The sequence below is a fragment of the Rosa chinensis genome, chromosome 1 (assembly GCF_002994745.2).
Source record: "Rosa chinensis cultivar Old Blush chromosome 1, RchiOBHm-V2, whole genome shotgun sequence".
Taxonomy (NCBI): Eukaryota; Viridiplantae; Streptophyta; class Magnoliopsida; order Rosales; family Rosaceae; genus Rosa; species Rosa chinensis.
The window spans coordinates 29,403,847-29,428,322 of NC_037088.1; the positions used below are offsets into that span (position 1 = coordinate 29,403,847).

At 39.9% G+C, this 24,476-nt stretch overlaps 1 protein-coding gene across 1 annotated transcript; it reads right to left on the minus strand.

The window, feature by feature from the left end:
• Positions 1–20,964: 20,964 nt before the first annotated feature.
• On the minus strand, positions 20,965–21,894 carry LOC112164592 (protein FAR1-RELATED SEQUENCE 5-like). Its single transcript, XM_024300843.1, has one exon. The coding sequence runs from the start codon at positions 21,892–21,894 to the stop codon at positions 20,965–20,967; it is 930 nt and encodes a 309-aa protein (XP_024156611.1).
• Between the last annotated feature and the right edge of the window lie 2,582 nt (positions 21,895–24,476).

Consider the following 24,476-nt stretch of genomic DNA (forward strand, 5'->3'; position numbering starts at 1 on the left):
TTTTCTACCCTCTCCAAGATGATATTTAACGCATCGAAACAATACGGTTGTTCATGAACAGCCTCGTTTCAATGCTCGAAGCTCCCCCGAAATGGTGTTGTTTGCAGCTCTTAGGTGATCTCCACTGTTTAATGGCATCGAAACAATACGGTTGTTCACGAACAGCCTCGTTTCAATGCTCAAATCTCCCTTGAGATGGTGTTACTCATGCATGACTCAAGCTTCTCCTAAAATGACATTGCCGTGGTCCTCCTACCAAAATTTTAGGAGAATGAAACAAGCATGGGAATAGAAGTCGTTCATGTACACGACCAAAATTTTCTCCATGATCAACACCTTTAGTTTGACCATTATTTGAAGGTGATAAGATGTTGTTGTTTGGCTCCAAAATCAGTCTCTTTTGCTTATGTGATTACGCAGGCATGCCAGCACCGTGGGTTGCAGTTGTCGAGGAGTCCCTTGACCTGACTTCTTCTCAAACGATGTGGACGAGGAGAGCACCAACCTTGTCACAAGGTTCTTTTCTATGCCTTTCGGAAAAGTACTTCTTGCCTTACTGGTAAAGACTTGTGGTGTGATCTCTTCGCATTCACCGAATCGATACTCAACGTTATAGGTTGAGCAGAGCAATAACTGGGAAGTTCTGAGAAAGCACCGGTTTTGCTAAAGCGTATCTTTAGTTTCGCTGGGTTGCAAGGGCATTACCCTTGCTTCACTAGTTTGCAACTAGGTTGCAGATAGGTTTGCTCCGGAGAGGCTTTGATAATCTGTGCGATTAGTTGATTGAAGAGTTGTTGTTTGTTTTGTATCGCTTTAGCCTCTATATATAGGCTGCAGATTCACTTTCCAAATAGGAATGGAATACTATATTTTAGGCCACAGTTATTGGCCTTGAATCAAATCAAAACACTGAATAGCTTTGATATTATTATAAATAAAAGATTAACTCTGTCGTAGCAATCTTCTAAGCAAGGTAAATTACCTTCTGGAGTCTTAGACGTAATCATCTTGAATGCGAACCGTTTGATATGCATTAATTGCATGTACATCTTCTGTTGAATGTAATCAAGGATAATTATACCCTTCCTATCTTGCTCCACGTCCAGCAAGCTTTACCTATGCAATCATTGATTACTTGTTTTCCATGCATATGTATATATGTAGCCCACGTAATTGCCATGCAGCTTGCATATATAATTAACTTATATATACATCTTGGGCAAATCTTCTTTGACGTTGGCGAGCAGGACTTGATTGCAATATATATTTGCAACCATGATTCTTGCGCCATGCTTCATGTATGTCCACTATATCCCTTCCTTACATGGCTAACGTAATCTCGGCCATATATATATGCAGCCTGCATATTTTATCTTCCCGTTTTGCACCGTCTTGACAACCAAACAAATCACCATTAATTATCAAATATCTTGATAATTAAATAGTAAATCAATGAATATTCATATTTGCTTCAAGATTGCTTGGCCTCCAAGTAGGCTTTATTTAGCCTCTAAATAATATATTCCGAACTTATCAAAAATATATAGCTTGGGCCACCGATATTGGCCCGGTTTTCTTCCAGTCCCCCTCATCGGGAAAAAATGTTAATTTTGGGTTCAAACATTGCCCCACAGACTTCGAAGTCAAAGTTCTCTGTCTTGACTGAAGAGGTCTTGAGTCAGCCTTCGTTCTCGCAATATCGTCGTGCTAAAGCCACTTGCATTGGCTTAATTGAAAATTGATAATTTGAAATAATTTGAAATCACTTGACTGATCATGAATATAGGCCTCTAAATAGGCCATGACCCTTGATTGTCGATGAGCCTTCTTGACGAGATGAGTAACAGCAAGTACATCTTACAATTATCAATGATGACCATAAAGATAAATTACTCGCAGATGTAGCGAAACCTGATGAACTTCTTGCGAAGACTTGGTCTAATATGTTAAAATAGAATTGTTGCATCCAAATAATAAAAGGCCATAGATATTGGCCTTGTTGGTATTAAGACACTTAAACAAGTCTTAACTTGTAGAGTGTGGCATTAAACTCATGCCCCCGTGCCCCCCAGCATCACTAAATTAAACGGAAGAAGCTTAGGCCTCCACAATCACCGTTAGGCACGTAGTTAATAGCTTCTTCTCAGTGTAATACTATAATGAGAAACCACTTTGCCTTGGTTCTCTAGAAACGTCTATGCTCGGGAACTCCTCGACCACACTAGGGCATGCTTCTTTGGTTCATTGACCAAGAATACTTGATTATGAGCATGTACCTAATGATGAGCCAAGGACGCATCTTCTTTGCAACAATAGTTAGATTTGACTCTTCTTCATGCAGTTTGCCCAAAGCACCAAAGCCACTTTGCTGGTTTCATATTGTACACCAACCTCATGTATAATTTTCCAAAGCAAAACTAGGCTCTATCAGCAACCGTGCATGACTAAAAATATATGGGGATTAGTTTGCTTCGCGAAACGAAATCAGACTAGACTTCCATGTTGACAGGAGTTTTCATGCTTCAAAGAATCCAGAGCTCTGTTAATGCTCATATTTTGATGGAAAGAATGTCTCTGAATTCTATGATTCTATGGTAATCAAAGCAAGGAAATGAAAACACAGAAACATGTTTCATCATTTAGGCCACTGGCATTGGCCCTTGCGGAACCTTAGACTTTTGGTAGCCTTAGTTACATATTTTTTGGCATAAACCAAGTTCTGCCACTCAACAAATAAAAACTTGGAAAAGATTTAAGGCCACAAGTCTTGGCCTAAGTAATACTGAGATACTTTAATATCCAAAAGAAGAATACTAAACTGATGAGATCAGTATCTAGAGCCATAACACTGCCCATCATGCATCTCTACATGCTTAACCATCAGGCTAACCAACCAAAAATTTGGTTATGAGCCTCTATTGCTCTTAATGGACGAGAACATGCTACAACCAGTAATTTAAATATCGTTGCAGAAAGCATGCTGCAAGCAACCATATGCTTTATGGCCACAGAATTTGGCCAAGAAAGGATACTGCCAGCCTTTCTCTTCCACAATTGGTAATCCTGCATCATGATCACATGGTTTATTATAGAAAACACCTATTCATATACCTGACATATCAAATCCATGATGACCTCATAGAACTTTTTCCTCTATGCCATAAGCTGGCAATAATAAATCCCCATCAAGCCTACGTTTCTTTTTGCTCCTGCAATATCTTTGTTTAATAACAAAGAGCATGATGACTTTGATCGAGGCTTTCTGCCACTAGCTTGGCTAGCCGACACATAACCACCAGGTGTGGCACATTTTGAGCACATAAAGCCAAAAATCACCTCTTCACCGCTTCAGATGCAGCTCCTTTGACAAAGAAGGAATAATGATCCTGTAACTTGAATCAATTATGCTTTCTCCCCTGCAACTATAGCCACTGTATTTGGCATATACTAAAGCCACTTGCTGGCTTAGCTAGATCACCTTCCAATAGTGCTTCAGCCATGAATGCAAAGCAAAGTGTGATATAATAGACTACTGTGAGGAGAATTTCTCTGAAAATTTCTTGGTAGCTTCACTTCGCGAGTTCATACTCCTCTATGGCGCTTCTTGCATCTATAACTCAAATTTTTTTTTAAGGCCACTAGTATTGGCCTAGTGATATTAAGATACTTTAACAAATCTTAATCTGTGAAATTTGGCTTATACTCTCTGCCCCATATATGCCCCCCTGCTTTGATGTCTGGAATGAATCAAGTCAAGCGTCGGTGTTAGTGTTGGACATCAGAACGTGAGTGTGCCTCCCAGCGTGAGCTAGGCAAATGTTAAGCCTATGTTCGTTGCACTTGACCAAGGAGGATTGATATTTTCTGGTAATCTCTCAGAGACACACTAACATGAGGATTAATAGTTCTGCCCCCCAGGTCTGCACATGTCATCTTTGTAGATTGTTTCTCTCAAGCATTCCATCGAACACCTTGTGGGCATATATCATATTTTCAGAGTTTTTATGAAAGCTCAACAGAATGACCCACAAGAGATCAATTTATCAATAAAGAGTTCACTCAATCACTATTTCCTGTGGATTGGGCTTGATTCTTCGCAGCGGCAGTGGGAGATGACTATGGATTGGAGATGGATTTCCATCAATTCAATTTTTTCCTCTTCTCGCCGGCGGAAGAACTTGTTCCCTGAATCTGATTTAGCGTCAAAAGCCGGTTCTGCCTTGACCCCTACCACTGTAATTGGCATATTGTCCATTGAAGACCACTCAATGGTCTCAGATCGCCTTAGCCACAGAGTGTGCATAGCTTGTTGGAATAATTCAAGCAAAGCGCTTTGCCGGATCGAACCTCGCTAGCGAGGCTTAGGCCAAGTGTATTCAGCGAGCTCTGCTTCTTGTGATAATTGGTCGCGAGAATAGCCTTCGCGAAAAATGTCCCTCGCGAGCATTCGCTAACTCCTTGCCCCGCGAACATTCGCTGAATGTCACGCGAACACTATTACTGTTGGCCTCCTTCGCGAACTAATTGCCTTCGCAGCCCTTTAGGAGTTTCGCGGGTGTATGGCCTCGCGGCTATTTGCGTTCTCCGCGGCTCTGGAACTTGAAACTCTTTTTGTATTTTTGTCTTTTGTCTTTTTTTTTTTTTTTGACAAATGATAAAAATAAAAGTAAACTTAAAATTGACACGAAATTAAAAGCATTTAAAAAAAAAAAAAAAACAAGCAGCAACGCGTTTGGCTAACCTCTAGAAGGCCCCGAGGGTGACCATCTATGCTTCACTCCAAACTCCGATGTATCAAAATTTATAGTAGGAAAACCTCTCTTCTGAGAGCTTGTAGGAAAAGAACAAAGATACTTCGCGTCGAAAACCTGGAATAAATTTAGCTCGTATAAGGAGTAATATTGCCCCCCAAGTATCTTTGTTGGTTGACGAAGCATGATCTTCAATTGCAATTTTGGAGAGGAAGATGTCCCAAGATCAGCTTTGTCGCCAACGACCATGTCTTAGAACATGGCCTCTCTAGAATGAGCTACGAATTGGCTTTTATAGACGACCACTTGCTGGTTAAAATTCTCACGATCAAGAGCCTCAAAGAACTTGAACTCCTACATATGATTTTTGGAACCAATAATTAAATTATAATTACATCATACTCATTATAAATTGGCTCCATGTTGAGATCATATTTAGAATCACCAAAGAGTGGTGAATTGATCTCTTCTTCAAAAATAGGCATATCAATTATTTGTTTGCCTCTATCTTCTTTCCAGGCATTATATTGAGACGCCTCTATGGACTGTTTAGTATCATCATAGGCAAACTCTTTTTGCAAGAAATTTGGAGTTGAATAATTATAAACAAGAGTTATCTTGCACTGATAATATGCCAGTTCACATCCCACTATGATAAACAGGCCACTTGAATATTGAGTTTGGCCATTCTCAAAATTTGGGATGTGAATATATCTTCCACATATATCAAAGCCACAACTTGGCCGTTGAATATATGTGCCTTGAAGAAAGCCACAAATAGGTTGACTGGGAATAATTAATTGGCAACCACCTTGATTATCATGGCCTTGTATTTGAGCAATATGATGGCCACATTCGTCATCTTCTTGGCCATGCGCTTCACATAGGTCAGTAGCTTTTTGAATAAGTCCATCTTGTGGGCCCTCTCTGTTGTAAATAGCCAATTGATTCGCTAAACCACGTTTAATGACTTCCTGGCTCTCGTATTTTTCTGTTGATTCACGAGGCCGCTTCGGATGATCAGGAGATTGATCATGGGCCACGTCTTGCCCCCCCCCCCCCCCAATGCATTTGACTAGGGGTGGGCAGAAACCGAACCGGAGGTCCAAAAAGGGCTCGGAAAACCGGCTTGGGGACCGAACCGGATGAAATAAGGGGGAAAAATGACTTGACCGAACCGGACCGGATTTTTCCGATTCGGGACCGGGTTCATTGAGTAAACCGGCCGAAAAAAACCGAACCGGTCCGGATAATTAATATTATAACTTTTATTTAAATTATATTAGTTTTTATTTAAATTAATAATATTTTTAATGGTTGTCTAATTCTTATTGGCTGAAATCAGGTTACACATAGAACATGTTACGCCTGATCCCTCTCCTTAGAAGAAAACCCTACACTCTCATTCCTCCTCTCGTCTCTTTCGGCCTCTCATATCTCTCTCTCTCTTTTTTTTTTTTTTTTTTTTTTTTTTTTCTGAAATGTCTCATCTCACTCTTCTGGGCTTTGGAGTTTAAGGAATAAACACCACAACCAGTTCACTGCCACCATACCACCACCACTACACCAGCTTTCGAACCCCTCTTATCTTGTAGAAAAGCCAAAAGCCTTAACCACAAAGCTAAAGGGAAAGCCTCTCATCTCTCTCGACAACCACTCTCACACAGCCGCCGACCAACCCGCCTACCAACTCCTTCGATCTGCACAAAGCCGAGCCCGACTTTCAGCTTACCAGCGCCGCCTACCAACGCCTTCGATCCGCAGTTCCCCATAATGCCGAGCCCGACCTTCAGCCTTCGATCTGCAATTCTACACAATGCCGCCTACCAAGTACGACGACCGACGACGATGAGCGACGATGCAGACTTGAACCGAAACCGAACCGGGCCGACTTGAAATTCGGGTGACTCGAATTTTTCGGGCCAGCCCATTAACAATCAGTTTTCGGTCCTAAAAGTCTGCCCACCGAATAATACGAGTCGGATGCGGTTTTGACCCAAAACCGATCCGACCCGACCCGCTCCCACCCCTACGTCTGACCAGTCTCTACGTATTTGGCATGATCAGTGGAGAAATCAGCTATCTGTTTAGAGATAATTTTATTTTCAGAATAACACTTTTGTGGGCCATCTTCTCTATGCACAGCCTCTGTATAAGGCTTTGATTCACCAATGAGGCATTTAGGTTTATCGCCACCTGTAGGCAATTCAACCTCAGAAACGACCTCTTCGCTAGCAGCTTCTTGACGTTCCAATTTGCCTTGATGCAAACTGACTTGAGCAGTCAAGCTAGAACCTTCCTTGCGCAAGGTCACGAACCCCGATGAGGTCTGCTTGTTTTGGTTCGCGATGGCCTCCATGACTTGCTTTTGTTGCAGAGTGTGCTCATCAGCGATTCTTCTGGCTTGTGCTCTTGACTCAATCGCTTGCTTTTTAGTCTCATCGGCCAGCTGGGCCACGCGCTGGTCTAATTTGCGTATGCGCCGCTCCGCCCTCGCGCCTACCTCATCGAAATCAGCAGCTATTATCTTCCAATGTCTGTCGATATCAGCCATGATGATCGCAAACTGCTGTTCGAGGGGTATTCCCTCTGGGATGGGCGTAGGCACGAAGGCCTCCCTTGTCGTTGTATCGCCAATGGTGGCAACATTGGCCATCTTTTCACTTTAGGAATTCCTTTACATCCCAATGATGGTGAATACAAAAGACTCTAGTGCGGGTCCCACTGGGCCAGCCAAAATGTTTGGCTCCATAACCAGTCTAGTTGCAAACAGTATCTTTTGCTGATGTGATTACGCAGGCGTGCCAACACCGTGGGGTGCAGTTGTCGGGGAGTCCCTTGACCTGACTTCTTCTCAAACGATGTGGACGAGGAGAGCACCAACCTCGTCACAAGGTTCTTTTCTATGCCTTTTCGAAAAGGACTTGTTGCCTTACTGGTAAGGACTTGTGGTGTGATCTCTTCGCGTTCACCAAATCGATACTCAACGTTGTAGGTTGAGCAAAGCAATCACTGGGAAGTGTTGAGAAAGCACGGGTTTTGCTAAAGATTATCTTTAGCTTCGCTGGGTTGCGAGGGCGTTACCCTTGTTTCGCTGGTTTGCAACTGGGTTGCAGATATGTTTGCTCCGTAGAGGCTTTGATAATCTGTGCGATTAGTTGATTGAAGAGTTGTTGTTTGTATTGTATCGCTTTAGCCTCTATATATAGGCTGCACATTCACTTTCCAAATAGGAATGAAATACTATATTTTAGGCCACAGTTATTGGCCTTGAATCAAATCAAAACACTGAATAGCTTTGATATTATCATAAATAAAAGATTAACTCTGTCGTAGCAATCTTCTAGGCAAGGTAAATTACCTTCTGGAGTCTTAGACGTAATCATCTTGGATGCGAACTGTTTGATATGCATTAATTGCATGTACATCTTCTGTTGAATGTAATCAAGGATAATTATACCCTTCCTATCTTGCTCCACGTCCAGCAAGCTTTACCTATGCAATCATTGATTACTTTTTTTCCATGCATATGTATATATGTAGCCCACGTAATGAGCCATGCAGCTTGCATATATAATTAACTTATATATACATCTTGGGCAAATCTCCTTTGACGTTGGCGAGCAGGACTTGATTGCAATATATATTTGTAACCATGATTCTTGCGCCATGCTTCATGTATGTCCACTATATCCCTTCCTGACATGGCTAACGTAATCTAGGCCATATATGCAGCCTGCATATTTTATCTTCCCGTTTTGCACAATGAATATTCAGATTTGCTTCAAGATTGCTTGGCCTCCAAGTAGGCTTTATTTAGCCTCTAAATAATATATTCCGAACTTATCATAAATATATAGCTTGGGCCACCGATTTTGGCCGATTTTCTTCGAGTCCCCCTTGTCGAGAGAAAATGTTAATTTTGGGTTCAAACATTGCTGATCCTGACGCCACAAAGAGAAGAAACCTACAGTCAAGTTATTTCTGCTCCAACCGATACATACAAGCTTAAAGAAGTACCAAAACTGGAAGGAGACAATAACATCTTGACACTAAAATGGGATTCCGCAGGACTCATGACGTTGTGGTGCAAAAGCAGTACAAATGGGTGGACGATTTGGTTATTACCAATATATTTTGGCTATTTAAACCAAAACAGAAATTACAATTAAGCACTGGAGGATTACATTGATTAAGGAAGGTGATGACAAACTAGTTTTGAAGCGGTGGAACACAATAATGAACAATTGAACTTTTGCTTTGTGTTCTTGAAGCGATGGCAATGATGGCAAATTTAATTAATTGTCATCTACTTTGAAGTGGTGATGTGATCATAAGAAGACATGGAGGCAAAACTTAATTGTCTAATCTAAACAAGCATCGAAACTTGAACATGCTGAACTAGAAGACAAAATAAAAGGTGGCAAGTTTAATCAACAAGAATTCAAATTTTCTTGACGTGGTGCACAATGGGAAGTTTAATGGATTTGGTTGGTGAACAAAAATGTTTCGAACAGCTAGTTGCACCAGAATTCAAAGAATGGCGCTAGCTCTGCACACCAATTGTTCATCAAATTGCCGCAATGAAAGCTGAACCTGCAGCCCCAAAAAGTGGGAAGCCTCCGTTTTACGCAAACAAGAATTCCGATTAATCAAAGCCCCCATCAAGAAGGGTACCTGACTCTGCGCTGGAGATCAAGAACAGGTGATAATCAATGTTTCTGATGAGCTAGAGGCAAGAAATACAACAGGGCTTGATTTAACCCCGAAGGAAAAAGCCTGGGTGTCCAGATCACCTTTTGTGTACTTGAGCCCTTTCACTATAGAAATTTGGGCCCATTTGAACTTCCTGGCAATCCGAAGCCCATCTCAAGTCACAGAGCCCAACCTCAGAAGCTCAACACAATGGGTGTCTAAATCAATTCACCTCAGAAGCTCGGGCCTGATTAATTTGTAGCCTAAAGCCCATTCCTAATCAGCAGACACTCTGCCAAATTGGATGTCCAAAAGAAATACATTAATTTGACGGGTTCAAAATATATACATCCGTCGAACCCGAAAGTTGGTACGAACATCAAAAACACATATTCTTATGAACTACGGTCGGTTTGATCCCACAATGGGTACGTAGGCAATCTAGCGACCCACTAGATGCAACCACAAATCCAAACAGAATCCCTGACTCCACCAGTCCTAAATTGAATCACTGGTTCACTTACACAAAATTCGTCCAAACACTATTCCTATTCCGAAAAGCAATACATTCCAATGGGTCATCCACCCATTGGTATCCTTGAACTACGAGTGGCTTGATCCCTCTCCAATGGTACATAGGCAACCCATTCAAATATCCGGGTGCCGCTGCAAAAAAAAAAAAAACAAACACACATCCACAATTGGTTTCTTCATAAATGGAATCAAATGGTGTTTCCCTGTAACGAGGGAATATAATTAAGAGACACATTCTGTCTTGAATGGGTCGAAATCGAAATAATTAAAACTCTATTCACTACATGAATACGAGTGAAATTATGTTGGGTGACATTTACGCTCACAGTGTGCAATTTTTCCTCAACACGCCTTTACCAAATTTCCAGTTGATATTAGTAAGACAGAAATAAATTGAACAATACCAATTCAAAATTTCAAATTTCAATTTTCCAATTCAACCTCAGTTCAATAATTCCCATAATCCCAGATTCTCAATTTATCAGAACAAGAACATTGGAAGAAGTAAAAAACAAGAACTTACGTGGAGAACCCGTGGGCTGGAGGACTGGAGAAGCAGAGGGAGGGAGAGAGAGAGAGAGTCGTGGTGGCATAGTGAAGCGAAGGAGCCCTGCGCACGGAGGCCCGATGCAGGAGGCACAGTGACGAACTGAGACCGACGGCGAATTGAGTCTGTGAGGGTGAGATTGAGATTGAGATTGAGATAGCAAACTAAAGCGTATGTTAGTTTTTTTTTTTTTTCCTTTTTCTTTTAAACAGGTTACTTGCTAAATAGGCCAACTATTTGTCGAATATCCATGATTATTGGATGTATTACTGATCTAATGGTCACAAATATTCACAAAACACACAGTATGGGATACCCCCCAGTACTGTAGAATTTTCCCTATAACAGGACAAACCCCATAATGAGCTATTAGGGAGACAAACAAGGTAAAGCTAACACAATTCAGTATGTAGGCAGTGGTATAGGATTAAATGGATTTTAAATGTGCTTATACATTCACACCCAATACTAATATTCAAGACACACAAGTTCATAAAGGATTAGGATTCCAAACGAATGATACTCTTTTTCTCAAACTTGAGTCAGCCAAGCATTATTGATTCTCATAACCTATTCTGCTTTATGTGATTATGTATTCTGAGGAGTTCAACTATCTACATACCTATTATTACATTTGCCTCTTTAGCTTGAACATGCTTGCCTTGATGGGTGCTTCTAGTTAATTAGCTTTAAGTGTATGTATTGTTGTTACGAGTCATTTCATTAATTCTCCTAGTCGCATCTGGGAAGCTAGTTCAAGGAAGGGAAACACACCGTTTCGACATTGTTAGAAGAATATCAGTGTTTCGTTTTATGTCTCCTCTAGAATTCCAACTCGAGTCTAGTGCACAGCTTGCATTAGTTGGTAGCTATATGTGTACGTTTTTGGTTGTTGAAGGAAATCAATGAATGAAAATCAGTTTTACATTTCTCTTAGTTTTTCTTAGAATTTCTAGTACTTTCTCTCTCTTAGGGTTTAGAACCCTAACAATTGGTTTCAAAGCTCCCAATCATGGGGTCGAGGAGCATTGGGGATCTACCACAATACTCATCCACACCGCCGCGTCCACTTGACCCTAGTAATTTTGAACTCTACGACGGGGATTACAGTCGCTCAGACTGTTATCGTCTTCAGGGTACCCACTAATTTCATAGAGAGTTCACTCAATTTCCATCCCAACCAAGCTACCCACCACCACCACCGTCCCAAACAATCATCAATGGGTATGTTTTTCCTCACCAGTTTCCACATCTTTCTGCAAATCCCACTTAGTTGAGCTCCAATGCATGTCCTCCACCTCACTCTGACCATCTACTTTCCCTGCCAGGCTTGTATCCTCCGCCACGGCCTCTTTATTCCGTGCACCATTACCATCATCAGTTTCTTCCTCACGGACATCCTCAGTCGTATCATTCTCATCCACCTCCCCCACCTATAAATAATGATCCAGCTATTGTTCCATCATTCCCACCCAGCCCAGTCAACATCGAACTTGCCTTCTCCTGCTAGTGGGCCTTTGACAAATATTAATTTCCATACTACACAGATGGGACTAACTGGTTCAAATTTCAAGGGTGGTTTACCCTTACATCAACTTGGAGGGAATTTAGGGTCATTGGGGGTTCCATCTCCTCCAAATGCAAATGGCAGTGAGCTTGCTATGACAATGTATGGGCAAGGATATTATGGCCCTTCAAATGGCCTTCCTCATTTACACCAGCAATCAATGACATCTCTATTGCAGCTGCCATTACAATATCCTAACAGAGACAAGACGCCTTATGCGTTGTCATTTCAGGGTGAATTTGGAATCGGATCTTCCATAGTCATAGACCCAACTCAATGCAGTGGCAATGGATTGTCGTCGTCGGATTGAGCATACATTAATCCTTCCACTCAATTTCTTGGTGAGGAGGATTGCTTTCAGTTGCTGGAGCAAGACGATGGTGGTCTAGTTGAAGATAAGGAGCAGCTTAGCAATGGAACGTCATAATTTCATGCCCTCCAACTGTTTTGATAAAATGCTGAAGTCAGATGGGTTGTGTAATGCAAAAAGGAACATTGCTGCTGTTATGAGCATTCGTGACAAAGATGGTAGAACTGAAGAATCAAATGTACGTGCTTCTTGGTGACTGCAATGGTTTACACCCCATTAGATATGAAATGGTGATAGATGCATCAGAAGCTATTAAAACAACTGGCCGGTGCCACTGACAGCGTGTTTGAGAGCTGCTTAAAATCTGTTGATCAGGATGCTGAAGTGAGGAGAATTACCCAATAAAGTTGCTAGTGAAACAATTGAGAATGGCTCTAAGATAGAAGGATCAAATGCAAAGATTTCAGAATATGTGCAAGATGATGAAGTTGATCCATTAGAGAGAGCATAGTGATGGGTTTGATGATAAGGAAAATGATGTCAAACAACCTGTTTTCGACTAGAATTTAAGCATCTTCCAGTCAAGTCATTTAAGTGGAGGCACTGTTGTCTCTTCTGATATGCATGAATTGGAAGCTAGCCTTGAACTGGATGTTAGTAGCGGCAAGCCTTTTCTAGTCTCTAAAGACCTTGATTCAAAGGAAGCAACCAAACCTGTTGGTAAGCATAATAATGTTTTCATCATGGGCTGCACTAGGGCTCCTGACAATTTCAAAGTTGATGATCACATATGATTTCCACATAATTTTCATTGAGCCTCTGATTGCTTTCTACTTAAGATACATAGATAATCAGCCCACCCTCGATAGATATGATGATAGTCATGCTAAAGTTTCATCTACCATCGTGAATGAAGAAAAATATATGTTTGTGACTATTGACAATCTGTGCATTGCTTTAGTTTTTAAGTGTTGTCCAATTGGTATAGTTGAGGTGCCAAAGAAGTGGTTTTTGGATGTGAGGAATATGAATTTGGAGACCATGATTGGAAAAATTCAATGTAGTGTGGAGAAGGAGTTCCATGCCAATCTCGTTGAAAACCATATGGGGCCACTTGAGAAGTGTTTGGGATATGTTCCATCTACCTTGGATGCACTTTTCTTACATGCCCAGGTAGATAATCCAATGTTACATTATAACCAAATAACACTGGAGCTGCCTGATGGCCTTGTCTATTTTAGAACAAATCTTGTTGAAATTCGATCTGGAGAATATTTGTCAGCTTTTAAGATCTACTACATTCATACAGAAGCTGTTCTTTGGTGGTTGGGCCTCTGCACATGTACCAATAGCATGGAAGGATGTGAAACCCACGTTTGCTCTTAATGTGATCACTGTGGTAATCCTACAAGAAGGCCAAATCTTTGATTTCTTGGTCATTATGTGGTTGGGTAAAGGTTTTTTCCACTAGGCCTTTAGATGAACTGAAGGGCATCCTGTGCATTGTGCATAGAGCTCTTGCAAACGTTAGCTCCTATTTTAAGTGGATGTCTGCTTTTCAAACAAGTGCTAGACCCTTACTGTTTTTCCTTGATGCTGGAATATAAGAACCCCGGTCCTCGAGTTCTTGTGCATCTGCACCTGCATCGTGTAAAGTTTGTGAAGATGCTTTTGCTGTGATGTATGAACCTTCAAATTTGGAGATATTGATGTGGATATGAGAGGGTATGGAGAACAGTCGTTTCCCTTTGGAAGATGAGGAAAAAGTTGTTAGTGCAATTAGTCTGATCCTAATTGGTTCTATTAATAAGAAAGAATTAAAGAGCAACTTATCGGCTAGATTGCTTTCTTCTAGCTTTGAAGTTATTGGGAAACTTGTCGATAAAGATAGCAGCCATTGCCTGAGACAAAATCATGCTACCTATACCAAAGTGATCAATGATGAAATTGCTAAACATTTTCCTCATACTAAGTCTGCATTAGCTCCTTTGAGGTATTGTTCTTCTTCAGCTATCTCCAGGCCATCATTGATACTCTTCTTCTTTATGTTGCATTAGTTATGTGTGTTACTGCTCTTGGTGTGATGAAGACTAGAGAAAAAGCACACATTGATGGAATTGTTGAGAAAGCTAAGAAGAAGCAACTTGATGTTGTTTTGGGATTAGATGAGGATAAGTCATTTTTTTACAATATTGCTGCAATATGGAATTCCTATGGTGGGAGGAGAATTTAAAGGTGATATATTTTGCATGAAATTCTTGATGAACTTGGAAAGAAAAATGCTGCACACTTGGATATGGGAAACTACAGAATTTTTGCATACTTAGATGACTGTTATTAGTTTTGTCTTTTCCTACATGGTAATTAAAATTGGTGATGCTCTGGAACTCTCAAACAGGGACAAAGAATTGGTCAAGAAAATTTCTACACATGGGTGTTTGACTACAACAAGGGGTTTTCAAAAAGAACAATGTGCTGTCACCAAGTGGTCTAGAGCTGTTTCAAGTTTCAAAGGATATGTGGTACTAACATCAGCCATCTTGCATAAAAGATTTGTAATGAATGGAGCAACTGCAACAACATTTTTCATGAAACATTTGTACTGTAATTGGTTTCACTTCTTTGCTGGAGTGACTACCGATATACTTTTGAACCATGATAGGGAAGAGGGATTTCATGATGATCCAACTAGGAGATTCAATCAATTCAAAGCATTTGTAAGAGGTGCCAGATTTTGACTCAAAATGTGAAACTTGAGGACAAGTTTATGTTTAAGGGGGAAGCAATGTTACGAGTCATTTCATTAATTCTCCTAGTCACATCTAGGAAGCTAGTTCAAGGAAGGGAAACACACTATTTCGACATTGTTAGAACAATATCAGGTATATCTGTTTCGTTTTATGTCTCCTCTAGAATTCCAACACGTGTCTAGTGCACAGCTTGCATTAGTTGGTAGCTATATATATGTACGTTTTTGGTTGTTGAAGGAAATCAATGAATGAAAATCAATTTTTACATTTCTCTTTTTTTTTTTTTTTTTTTGAAATAAGGACTGGTGCAGCTGCCCTCAAACCTTCATTAATGAAATTGCTGAATACAAGGGGGAGGGGGGGGACATAAAGCCTGAACCCTGAACAATTAGTAACGAGAGAACATCCTGAATAATAACGGGAACTCCCACTAATCCTATGCATTCAAACATGCACCAACTAGCAAGGGTTGATATACCAGATATCTGGGCAACTTCATTTGCTTTACAATAGTAACATACCGGAAAGATAAATCTCAAACAAAGCCATAGAACAATTAAACCTGCTTTCCCACTATGCTGTCGACTAGAATTAACTCCGGCGACACTTCGTTTCATCCTACCACTAGGAGGTTGCGTCCATTTGATAAGGACTCGCCTCCTCTCTAGGACAGACAGGGCACTTTGACAGGCATACAGCCCAACTCTCCTTACAAAAACTAGGTAGGGACTTATTGTAATCAAACACCTAATAACTGAAAAATAGACCAAGCAACTAAAGCAAAATAAATACCTAAACAAACAAAACTAGTGACCCAAATAGGTCCAATAGCGAAGCCCAAGCCAAACAGGCCAAGGCGTTCATGCATCTCTCTGTCTCCTACCAAGGTCGCAATTGCACGACCACCACTGCCGGGCCGCCACCACACTTGCTGCACCATTCCGGCCTCAATCCCCCACCACTGTCTCGTCTACTCCACCGTCAAACCACCAGCAATCAGCGACAACCAGTGAACCATCTCAACTGGCCACCGATCCCGGCCACCTTCCTCAGATCCCAATGAGACACGACTCCTCCCCAGCCAAGAAGCCACCCTCTCCAATCTCGGGCCCCAGCCGCCAACCGTCGATAAAGACGAAGAAACATACACTCCAACCCCAGCCTCTGAGCCATAAGCACGCTGACCCACCAGATAACCCAGATGGCCACACTTACTGTGCACCTATGAGGCCAGTGGCCCGCGCTAGCAATGAAGAGTAGCCGAACAGACACGATTGACCACGGCGGCCGCAAGGTTTCTCTCTCTAGGTTTTCTTTCTTATCTCCTCGTTTTTACATTTCTCTTAGTTTTTCTTAGAATTTCTAGTACTTTCTTTCTATTAGGGTTTAGAACCCTAACAATTGCTGAATCCATTTTACAGAACCTGAAAAAGGTAGAACAAGCCAACAAGGGCTTCAAGAAGAGCAAAAAGTATGTGATGCTATCAAAGCGAGGCATGTTGCAGCAACTGTAGAGCAAAGACGCTGTTATTCCTTCTTGAAAGCTTTTCAGGTAAACACTTTAATGATGGCATCACAAATAATAGATATGTTTTTGACACCAAACAATTATCAGTAAATACCCCATTTTCTGTCTCATATATATTATTTTCTGGTATTGATTATTATAATAATTTACAGAGTGCTGCAAGTTGAAGAGAATTCCTTGTATGCGAACTCTTGACATGTTAGAAAACAAAACCAACTGTTTTTTCCAACTCTTACTGGGTGGTCTAAATATTGCAGTATCTTGGTATCTTTACTTGTGTGGCATGGTCACTTTCATTAGTCTCTACTACGCAAAATTGATGAGAGTGTTGGTTTGCAGTTTGGCAAAAATTGGTTGTGTGATTGTCCTGATTCTTACTAGATCATCTATAAGCAACCCTAGTTTATCGTTTGATTACAGATTTCTGAAATTAGATCTTTCTGTTTCCAGGAGGAATGTGCAAAGAATGAGCCACTCCAAAAAAATGTCCATTTAGAACATCTATGGAGCATGTGAAGCGGAGGTGTCCAACCTGCTTTTGCTATCGCTCATCAGCAGAATGTTCAACTGATACGACAGGCTAGAAATTGTTGTAGATTAAAATACAATCGTGAATGTCAAACATCATCCTTGTTGAGCTTCTTGCAGTCTGTTGTCATTTAAGAAGTAGATATAGTTGATTAGTGTTGATTAGTGTGATACGATAGACTATAAATTGTTGTAGATTAAAATGCACTACACATTCAATCAATACCTTGATTAGTGTTGTCTTATTCTTGAGATTATTAGATACCGTTATAAATTCAAAATCAAGCTCTTTTCATGTCGTTGTCGTTTATGAAGTTTTTGATGTTCACTCTTAGTAAACAATTACAGTAATTGAATTACTCATTGATTGAGAATTCGAGATATATAAGTAGCAAAACAAGCTTTGATCTCTTAATTCAACTTCTTTCCATATTGATGTGGGGTGGTGCTATTCACACACCAATTTTTTCTATTCACACACCCCTTATATTTTTCTATTACTTTAATTCAATTTATTTTTACAAATTACCCTAACTACCCTCATTTGCAATTCTGATTTTTTTTTCTTTTTTGCAAGTCAATCATCACCAAATTTTAAAATCTAAACCCTAATTTTACTGCAGACGATTTAGAAAATTCACCAAAGGTCCAAATGACATGAAAATTTCCAGATCATTTTCAAACTAATAGAACAAGAACATGTCAAAAATTCAGGACATTTGGAGATCATTAAGCAGGGTAACAGAGAGCTCGAAGTTAGCAGATCAGCAGCTTTCTCAGAAATTCAGCAAAGCTGTTTTTAACTTCAATTACCAAACAAACAAAGGATGTACATGCAGTACCAAACAAATTTCTCCAAAATTCTAGTAAAGATAAGTGGCTGAAGGATTAATGATAAAAAAAATTACATTAATAGCTTTACTCTGCAGGAGTTGCAGGACCAAATGAAGGCCTGGTAGCTTTGTATTTAAATGGACAAGTTCGAATATTATGACCACCACCTTGACAATGACCACATTTTCGAGACTTTTCCTCCATTATCTCAAACGCTAAAGGATCACGCTTTGTAGAGCTAGATTCCTTTCTGTTTTTTGATCCTAATGGACGACCTTTATGAGGTTGAACATTAGGCTCTAGTAATAATGGAAGAGAAGCACCAAGAAACTGAGTGAGTTTCCTTTTGGTATTGTCTTTCTGAGTAAGAGGCATTCTCACATACTTAAACTTGAATTCAGATAAAAGAACACCTATCTCATCTCCATCATCCAAACTTGCACCATGATCAAATGATCTTGTATCAATCCTCCACTGTTCATGAATGTTGTTCAATTGCAATGCTTCAAATTTCATCTCCCTAATCATATGTGCACAAGGAAGTCCCATTGTTCTGTAAAAATGACCCTTGCATTGAAATGAAAGATTGTTGGACTTTGCTAATACATATTGCTTATGTAGCTCATCAAGTGCAAAGATAGATATATGAGTAACAAGTTCTTTGAAGAACGAAATCCCGACTTGGGTGCAAGTTGTACTTTCCTGAAAACTCTATAGCCATGGGGGCTAGGGTTTTCCTTCGCTAAAATTTCTCTCGCTTCCTCACCGATTTTGCTGGGGGAGCCATGGGTGATTCACGTGTGGTCTGCAATTGGTCCTTCTTGGATGTTGCGACACCAGTTAGGGCTCCTAAGGTGAAAAAAACTTTTGCTCCTCTTTTGACTTCATCAGCAATCCCAACATCAGATCTGCCCCAACCTGTGATTAAGGATGGCAGAACTACTGTTAAAATTTCTGAAGATGGTTATCAGTTGGGTTTGGAGAATTGCAAGTGTATGTTGATCGGTCGACTGCAACTGGCATCGACAAAAAGTTCTTATGGTCTGCAAGATCTGCGCCAGAAACTTAGTCTCTTTTGGGGCAACATCGGTCAATGGAAGATCATTCCAATGGGTCGTGGTTACTATTCTTTTCAATTTGCATATGAGGATTGTATGTCAAGAATTTGGGCGATGGGTGCCATTGCTTTGAAGCCTGGAACATTGAGATTCATGCGCTGGGTTCCTAATTTTTCCCCTGCATGTCAGCGCAATACAAATGCCCAAGTTTGGGTGAGGTTATGGGATCTGGGACTCGAGTACTGGGAAGCCCAAACACTCTTTGAAATCACCAATGGAATTGGTGTCCCCATCAGGATTGATGCGAACACACTTGATCGAAAGTTTGGTCTATATGCAAGGGTTTTGGTGGATATTAACCTTTCCACAGAACCCCCATTGGAAATTATGGTAGAACGTGAGGGTGGTGGAACCCTAGTTTTGGAAGTTGAATATGAACATCTGTCCTTATCATGCTCTCACTGTGGTAATGTGGGTCATGCTAGCTATTAGTTCTTGTAATTGGCTTCGTCCTTCTCAAGCAAAGGAAGTGAAGGAGAATGACATTAATTCAAGGAGGGGGCGTAAACGAAGTCGATCCCGTCGACATCGTGCAAAGAAGAGTAATGTTTTTCAAGTCTACGTTGCTAAGAAAGTGGTGGAGGTGGTTCAACAGATTGGAGACCCCTCCTCTGCTGATCCTAATGCATCATCTGGGATTTCACGGATGGTACATAATGACATGGTTGAGACTTCACAGGTTCCAGAGACACAACTTTCTCCTTTGGCTGCACCTTCTCCAAGAGTGCATTCACCAATTCTAGGACCTCCGTCTGTGGGAGGTTTGGCAGGTATTGTAGCTGTACCTACTGTTAATGCTTTTCAGGCCCTCGCAAATGAGTCTGAGACTGATAGCGAGGGAGAGACCACAGAGATACAATCTAGTGATGATGTGCAACGTGGAGCGGATGTTATCATTGAAGAGGAAACTATTTCCAAAACTCCTTCCCTTAAGGAGTTACCTAAAGATATGGCTCATTCAGAATCTGATGTTCATAAAGCTAAGTTCTGTTGGGGTGATTTGAAAAATGAAGAACCTCTTGGTAATCATACATATGCTCAGAGAACCTCTTGGTAATCATACATATGCTCAGGCTGAGTTAAGTCCTCTGTGTTCCTGGTTTGATGAGGGTGAAGCAACTATGGAAGATGAGAATCTTCTTAAGTCTCTCCCAAAATCTCAAAATAAACAATTGAAGTCCAAAAGAGATTCACGAGACCCTTACCCTACCCGCAATCGGACGCCTGTTGTGCGTCTTGATCTTTGATTCAACCGGCTCTGCTTAATCATAAGCATGTTTTGGTTGTCTTTCCATTTTGTTATTTCTTCTAAAGGGTATTGGCTTCATGTCCCCCCTTCAGTACTATTTTTTTATTTAATAAATTATTTTAATTGCCAAAAAAAATAATAATAACGGAATACCGACTTTATGTGGATGGCGAATTTTTTCACTAGAGAGTCGAGCTTTGATTTCATGAAACTGATTTTCAGTGGCAAGACAAATTCTTTCTTCTACTTCACCAAGACCTCCACTTGAAACTTGAAGATATCTCTTTAGATTTGAATGTGCACCTTCACCTCTTGATGTAGCACGATTACCAAAGTGCATAAACTAACCTATCCATGCAGTTACAAATTTCTCTTTTAATGGAAGCCAAGTACCTTTGATATAATTGAGAATAGACACATTCTTATTGTACTCAGCTTCCAAATTAGTCCAAGCTTCATTAAAGGATGATTCATCATGAGAATTGATCAAAGCAGTCCACGTAGACATGAACCCAATCTTCTTCTTCTGTAAAATGAGGCTTACAGTTTGTAACTACATTTTTCTCAATATGCCACACGATAATATGTTAGCAGTCCTTGGAAAAACAATATTTATAGCATTCATCAGTGCCAATTTTCTATCAGTTATAATCACCAAAGGATAAACCTCAACTCCCAAAATTCTGCTGAACATAGTTAGAGCCCATACGTAGTCCTCTTCTTCCTCTTTTTGCATGAAGACAAAGCAAGAATAGAAAGATGTATTGAAACTTGTGACTCCTACAATGTCTAGTAATGGCATCTTGTACTTGTTAGTCTTGTATGTACAATCCATCACAAAGACATTTGTATAGCTCTTAGTCAAAGAAATTGAAAGTGGATGAGCAAACATTAAATGAGTCAACCGACCATTTTGATCATACTCAATGTTATAGATGAAACCAGCTTGACCAAGTTCTTCCAATAAAGCTTGAATAACTGTACGACTTGCTAAATTCTCCTTCATAATTCTATACTTTTCATTATAGATGTTTTTGGAAATTGCTTGCAAATCTGGATTACTCTGTCGAAGTGAAGACATTATTTGGCGTGGTGATACGCCAGCCTTACTCATTTCTTTAATCTTCAAGATTTCCTCTCTTGAAAACCGACGACAATAAGGATGCCCAGACATATCTTTTGAAGGTTCATGGTTATGCGATAAATCTTTTATATCCACCTTCCAAAAACCTTCAGGTTTCCTTCTCCCCACAATTTCAAAAGGGCAACTTATTAGGTGAGATGCTGTCTTCCTTTTCCTCTTCTCTGGTGGAACCATCCTTATGTCTCGATACTTACCACCTCTATCACAGCCAATGTACACACACTTATTAGGTTTTGATCTTCTTATAACAGTTACATACCCTTCCATGAATGCAATTTTATGAACAGCAGCAAGAAGGTCTTCCCGACTATCAAAATTTACTTCCACCAAAGAAAGCATTTTGTCAACTTCATTTATCTCTAGCTACTTGACTTCCCAGATCACCAAAATAATAATCATTCATATATAATGTCAACTAGTATACTAATTTCTAGACATCCAAACAAGAAAGAATAAGACTCGATCATAAGTTAATTACATCAGTACACACAAAAAGAGCAATGTATCTAATGTATAAGAAATCTGATCCTACATTGATCAGTTCATCTCTGATCCAATGTTAAATCATGCTAGTGCAATACAATAAAAGTTTCAATGTGTCTAGCAGCTCTGCCTTTAGCCTTGTTAAATCATCTTTTCGCTTTTATTGCCGGCGGGAAACAATTGTTTCTTATTCTTATACATCAATACATGTAAAACTAGCACAGTAGTATAAGCATGTTATATATGCGATGAGGTATCCAGAACAATAATTAAAAAAAATAAAAAATCAAAGTGTCAATGACTTCAAAATTATCAATCAACTCAAGTCAAAATCATGATTAACACGCTGCCCATACCAAAATCAAACTAAGACAAATAGAATGCACAAATCTAAAAGCTCTTAGATCCACCAAATCGCTGAGAAACTAACCGTGAGCAATGGATTGAAATACACCAAATAATTTGAGTTAGAATCTTACCAGGAATGATGGATTCAAAGGGGCTCGAATGATCACTAAATTCATATTGTTCTTCCATGTCTCCATTGCAAATCAGATGTAAAATTTTCTCTAAAGATGGGTCTAAAATTTCTTGCTCTGCCATAATTGAACTTCAAAGCATCACATTAGAGAGATGGAATGACTATGCTAAAGAAGTTTTTGATGTAAAAGAAAAGAAGTAATCACAAAAAGTTTTGAAGTCCTCGTCTGCAGTAAAATTAGGGTTTAGATTTTAAAATTTGGTGATGATTGACTTGCAAAAAAGAAAAAAGAAAAAATCAGAATTGCAAATGAGGGTAGTTAGGGTAATTTGTAAAAATAAATTGAATTAAAGTAATAGAAAAATAAAAGGGGTGTGTGAATAGAAAAAATGGGTGTGTGAATAGCACCACCCTTGATGTGATCAATTTGTCTTATTTGATGCAGGAGCAAATGTGGCGACAATATCGAGGCTGGTCGAGGCAACTTCGCTGAAGAGATTCTGTCGACTTGGCCGGGGATTGTTTTGTTGGTTTCAGGTGGACAAACTTTCGATCGGGCGGCAGTCTCTATTCGGATTCTCTACCGAAATTGATGTTAAGGTGGACCGGTCGGCCACCGGAGGGGCGGCATCGGAGGATGGTGGCAGAAGAAATTGGGCCAGTGCGGGTTAGGGCTGCTGCCCTCCTTGCTTGGGTTTGGGACTGGGTCTTTGGGCCTGGGCTCAATCTTGGGCTGATAAGGCAGGGGAGCTGGTCTGCTGAGCAAGAATTGATTTGGGCTTGGGCCTACGGGCTTGGGCTCAGGTTAAGGCAATCTGGGCCCTAATTTTTATTAGGGTATTGAGCCTGTGTGAGGTTGGATTAACTTCTATGAGTCTTTTATGACGTTTCTAGTATCTTGCTTGTACCACAATTACGTGATTGGCAAGTGGGGACTAGTTGAATGATTTCTTTTCCGTAGGAGGCGAGGTTTTTTCATTCTTGTATAGGCTCGCTTAAATGTGAGTGTCCCAGAGATTTTAATGATCTGCTCTAGCTTAGATAGTTTAGTTCGGATTTTCTTGCCGAGTTTTGCTTATGTAAGTTATGGTAGACTCTAGCCTATTGGATGTTGATCTAATGAATTCAACTTCTATTTCAAAAAAAAAATGTGGCGATATTAAATGTATCATTTATCATTTAATTTAAGATTTATTATCGTTGATAATTCATTGCCTAGACATTTTTAGGGCATCTTTTTTTCATCTAATTTAGGATTTACTTTTGATTATCTTTCCAATTTAGTTTAAATCTACTTATTCTCCAAGTAGTGTGACCTTTGTATATATGGGTATTGTAATCGTTGTTAGATAGCTTATGGTTTATGAATAATATTAGTTTATTTGTGGCAGGGATTTGCCCTTTTTATGAGTTTGCTAGTCCTTATTTCTGGTGCCTGTTGAGTGAATGTTGGAGTCCTATGTTCGATATCTTTCCCCTATCATTATTTGTTGGAAGATCATCCACAAAAAGTCTGTGAAAGCATGTTCTTGACTTCAATTGAATTATCAGATAGGGTCACTATGCCAAAAAGGCCTTCAGACGACAGAACTGTTCTGTTGTCTGAATGAACAAAAATATGTCGTCTAGTACGGTGTCGTCTCTTGGGGGCATCAGACGACAGAAGTGTTCTGTCATCTGATTTTTCAGACGACATAAAAAAATAAAAGTCTTGTGTTGTCTGATGAGTTTTGCATTTTGGGAACATTGTGATCTGTATCTTTAAAAGCATTCAAACAACAATTTTGTATTGTCTGATAAACAAAACAACCACAGTATTTTTTAAATACTATTGTGTGAAGCATATTTGCAAGACTTATTTGTGTGGTCTGAATGCCCTTAAATAAGAAATATGAAGACTTGTATGTAGTGTCTTCTCTCATACAACAACAATTAAAGGTTATGCTAATTTACTTTA

Bases quoted from the DNA above. Each gene is read 5' to 3' on its own strand.
- LOC112164592 (XM_024300843.1), bottom strand. From the start codon at position 21,894: ATGCTTTCTTTGGTGGAAGTAAATTTTGATAGTCGGGAAGACCTTCTT.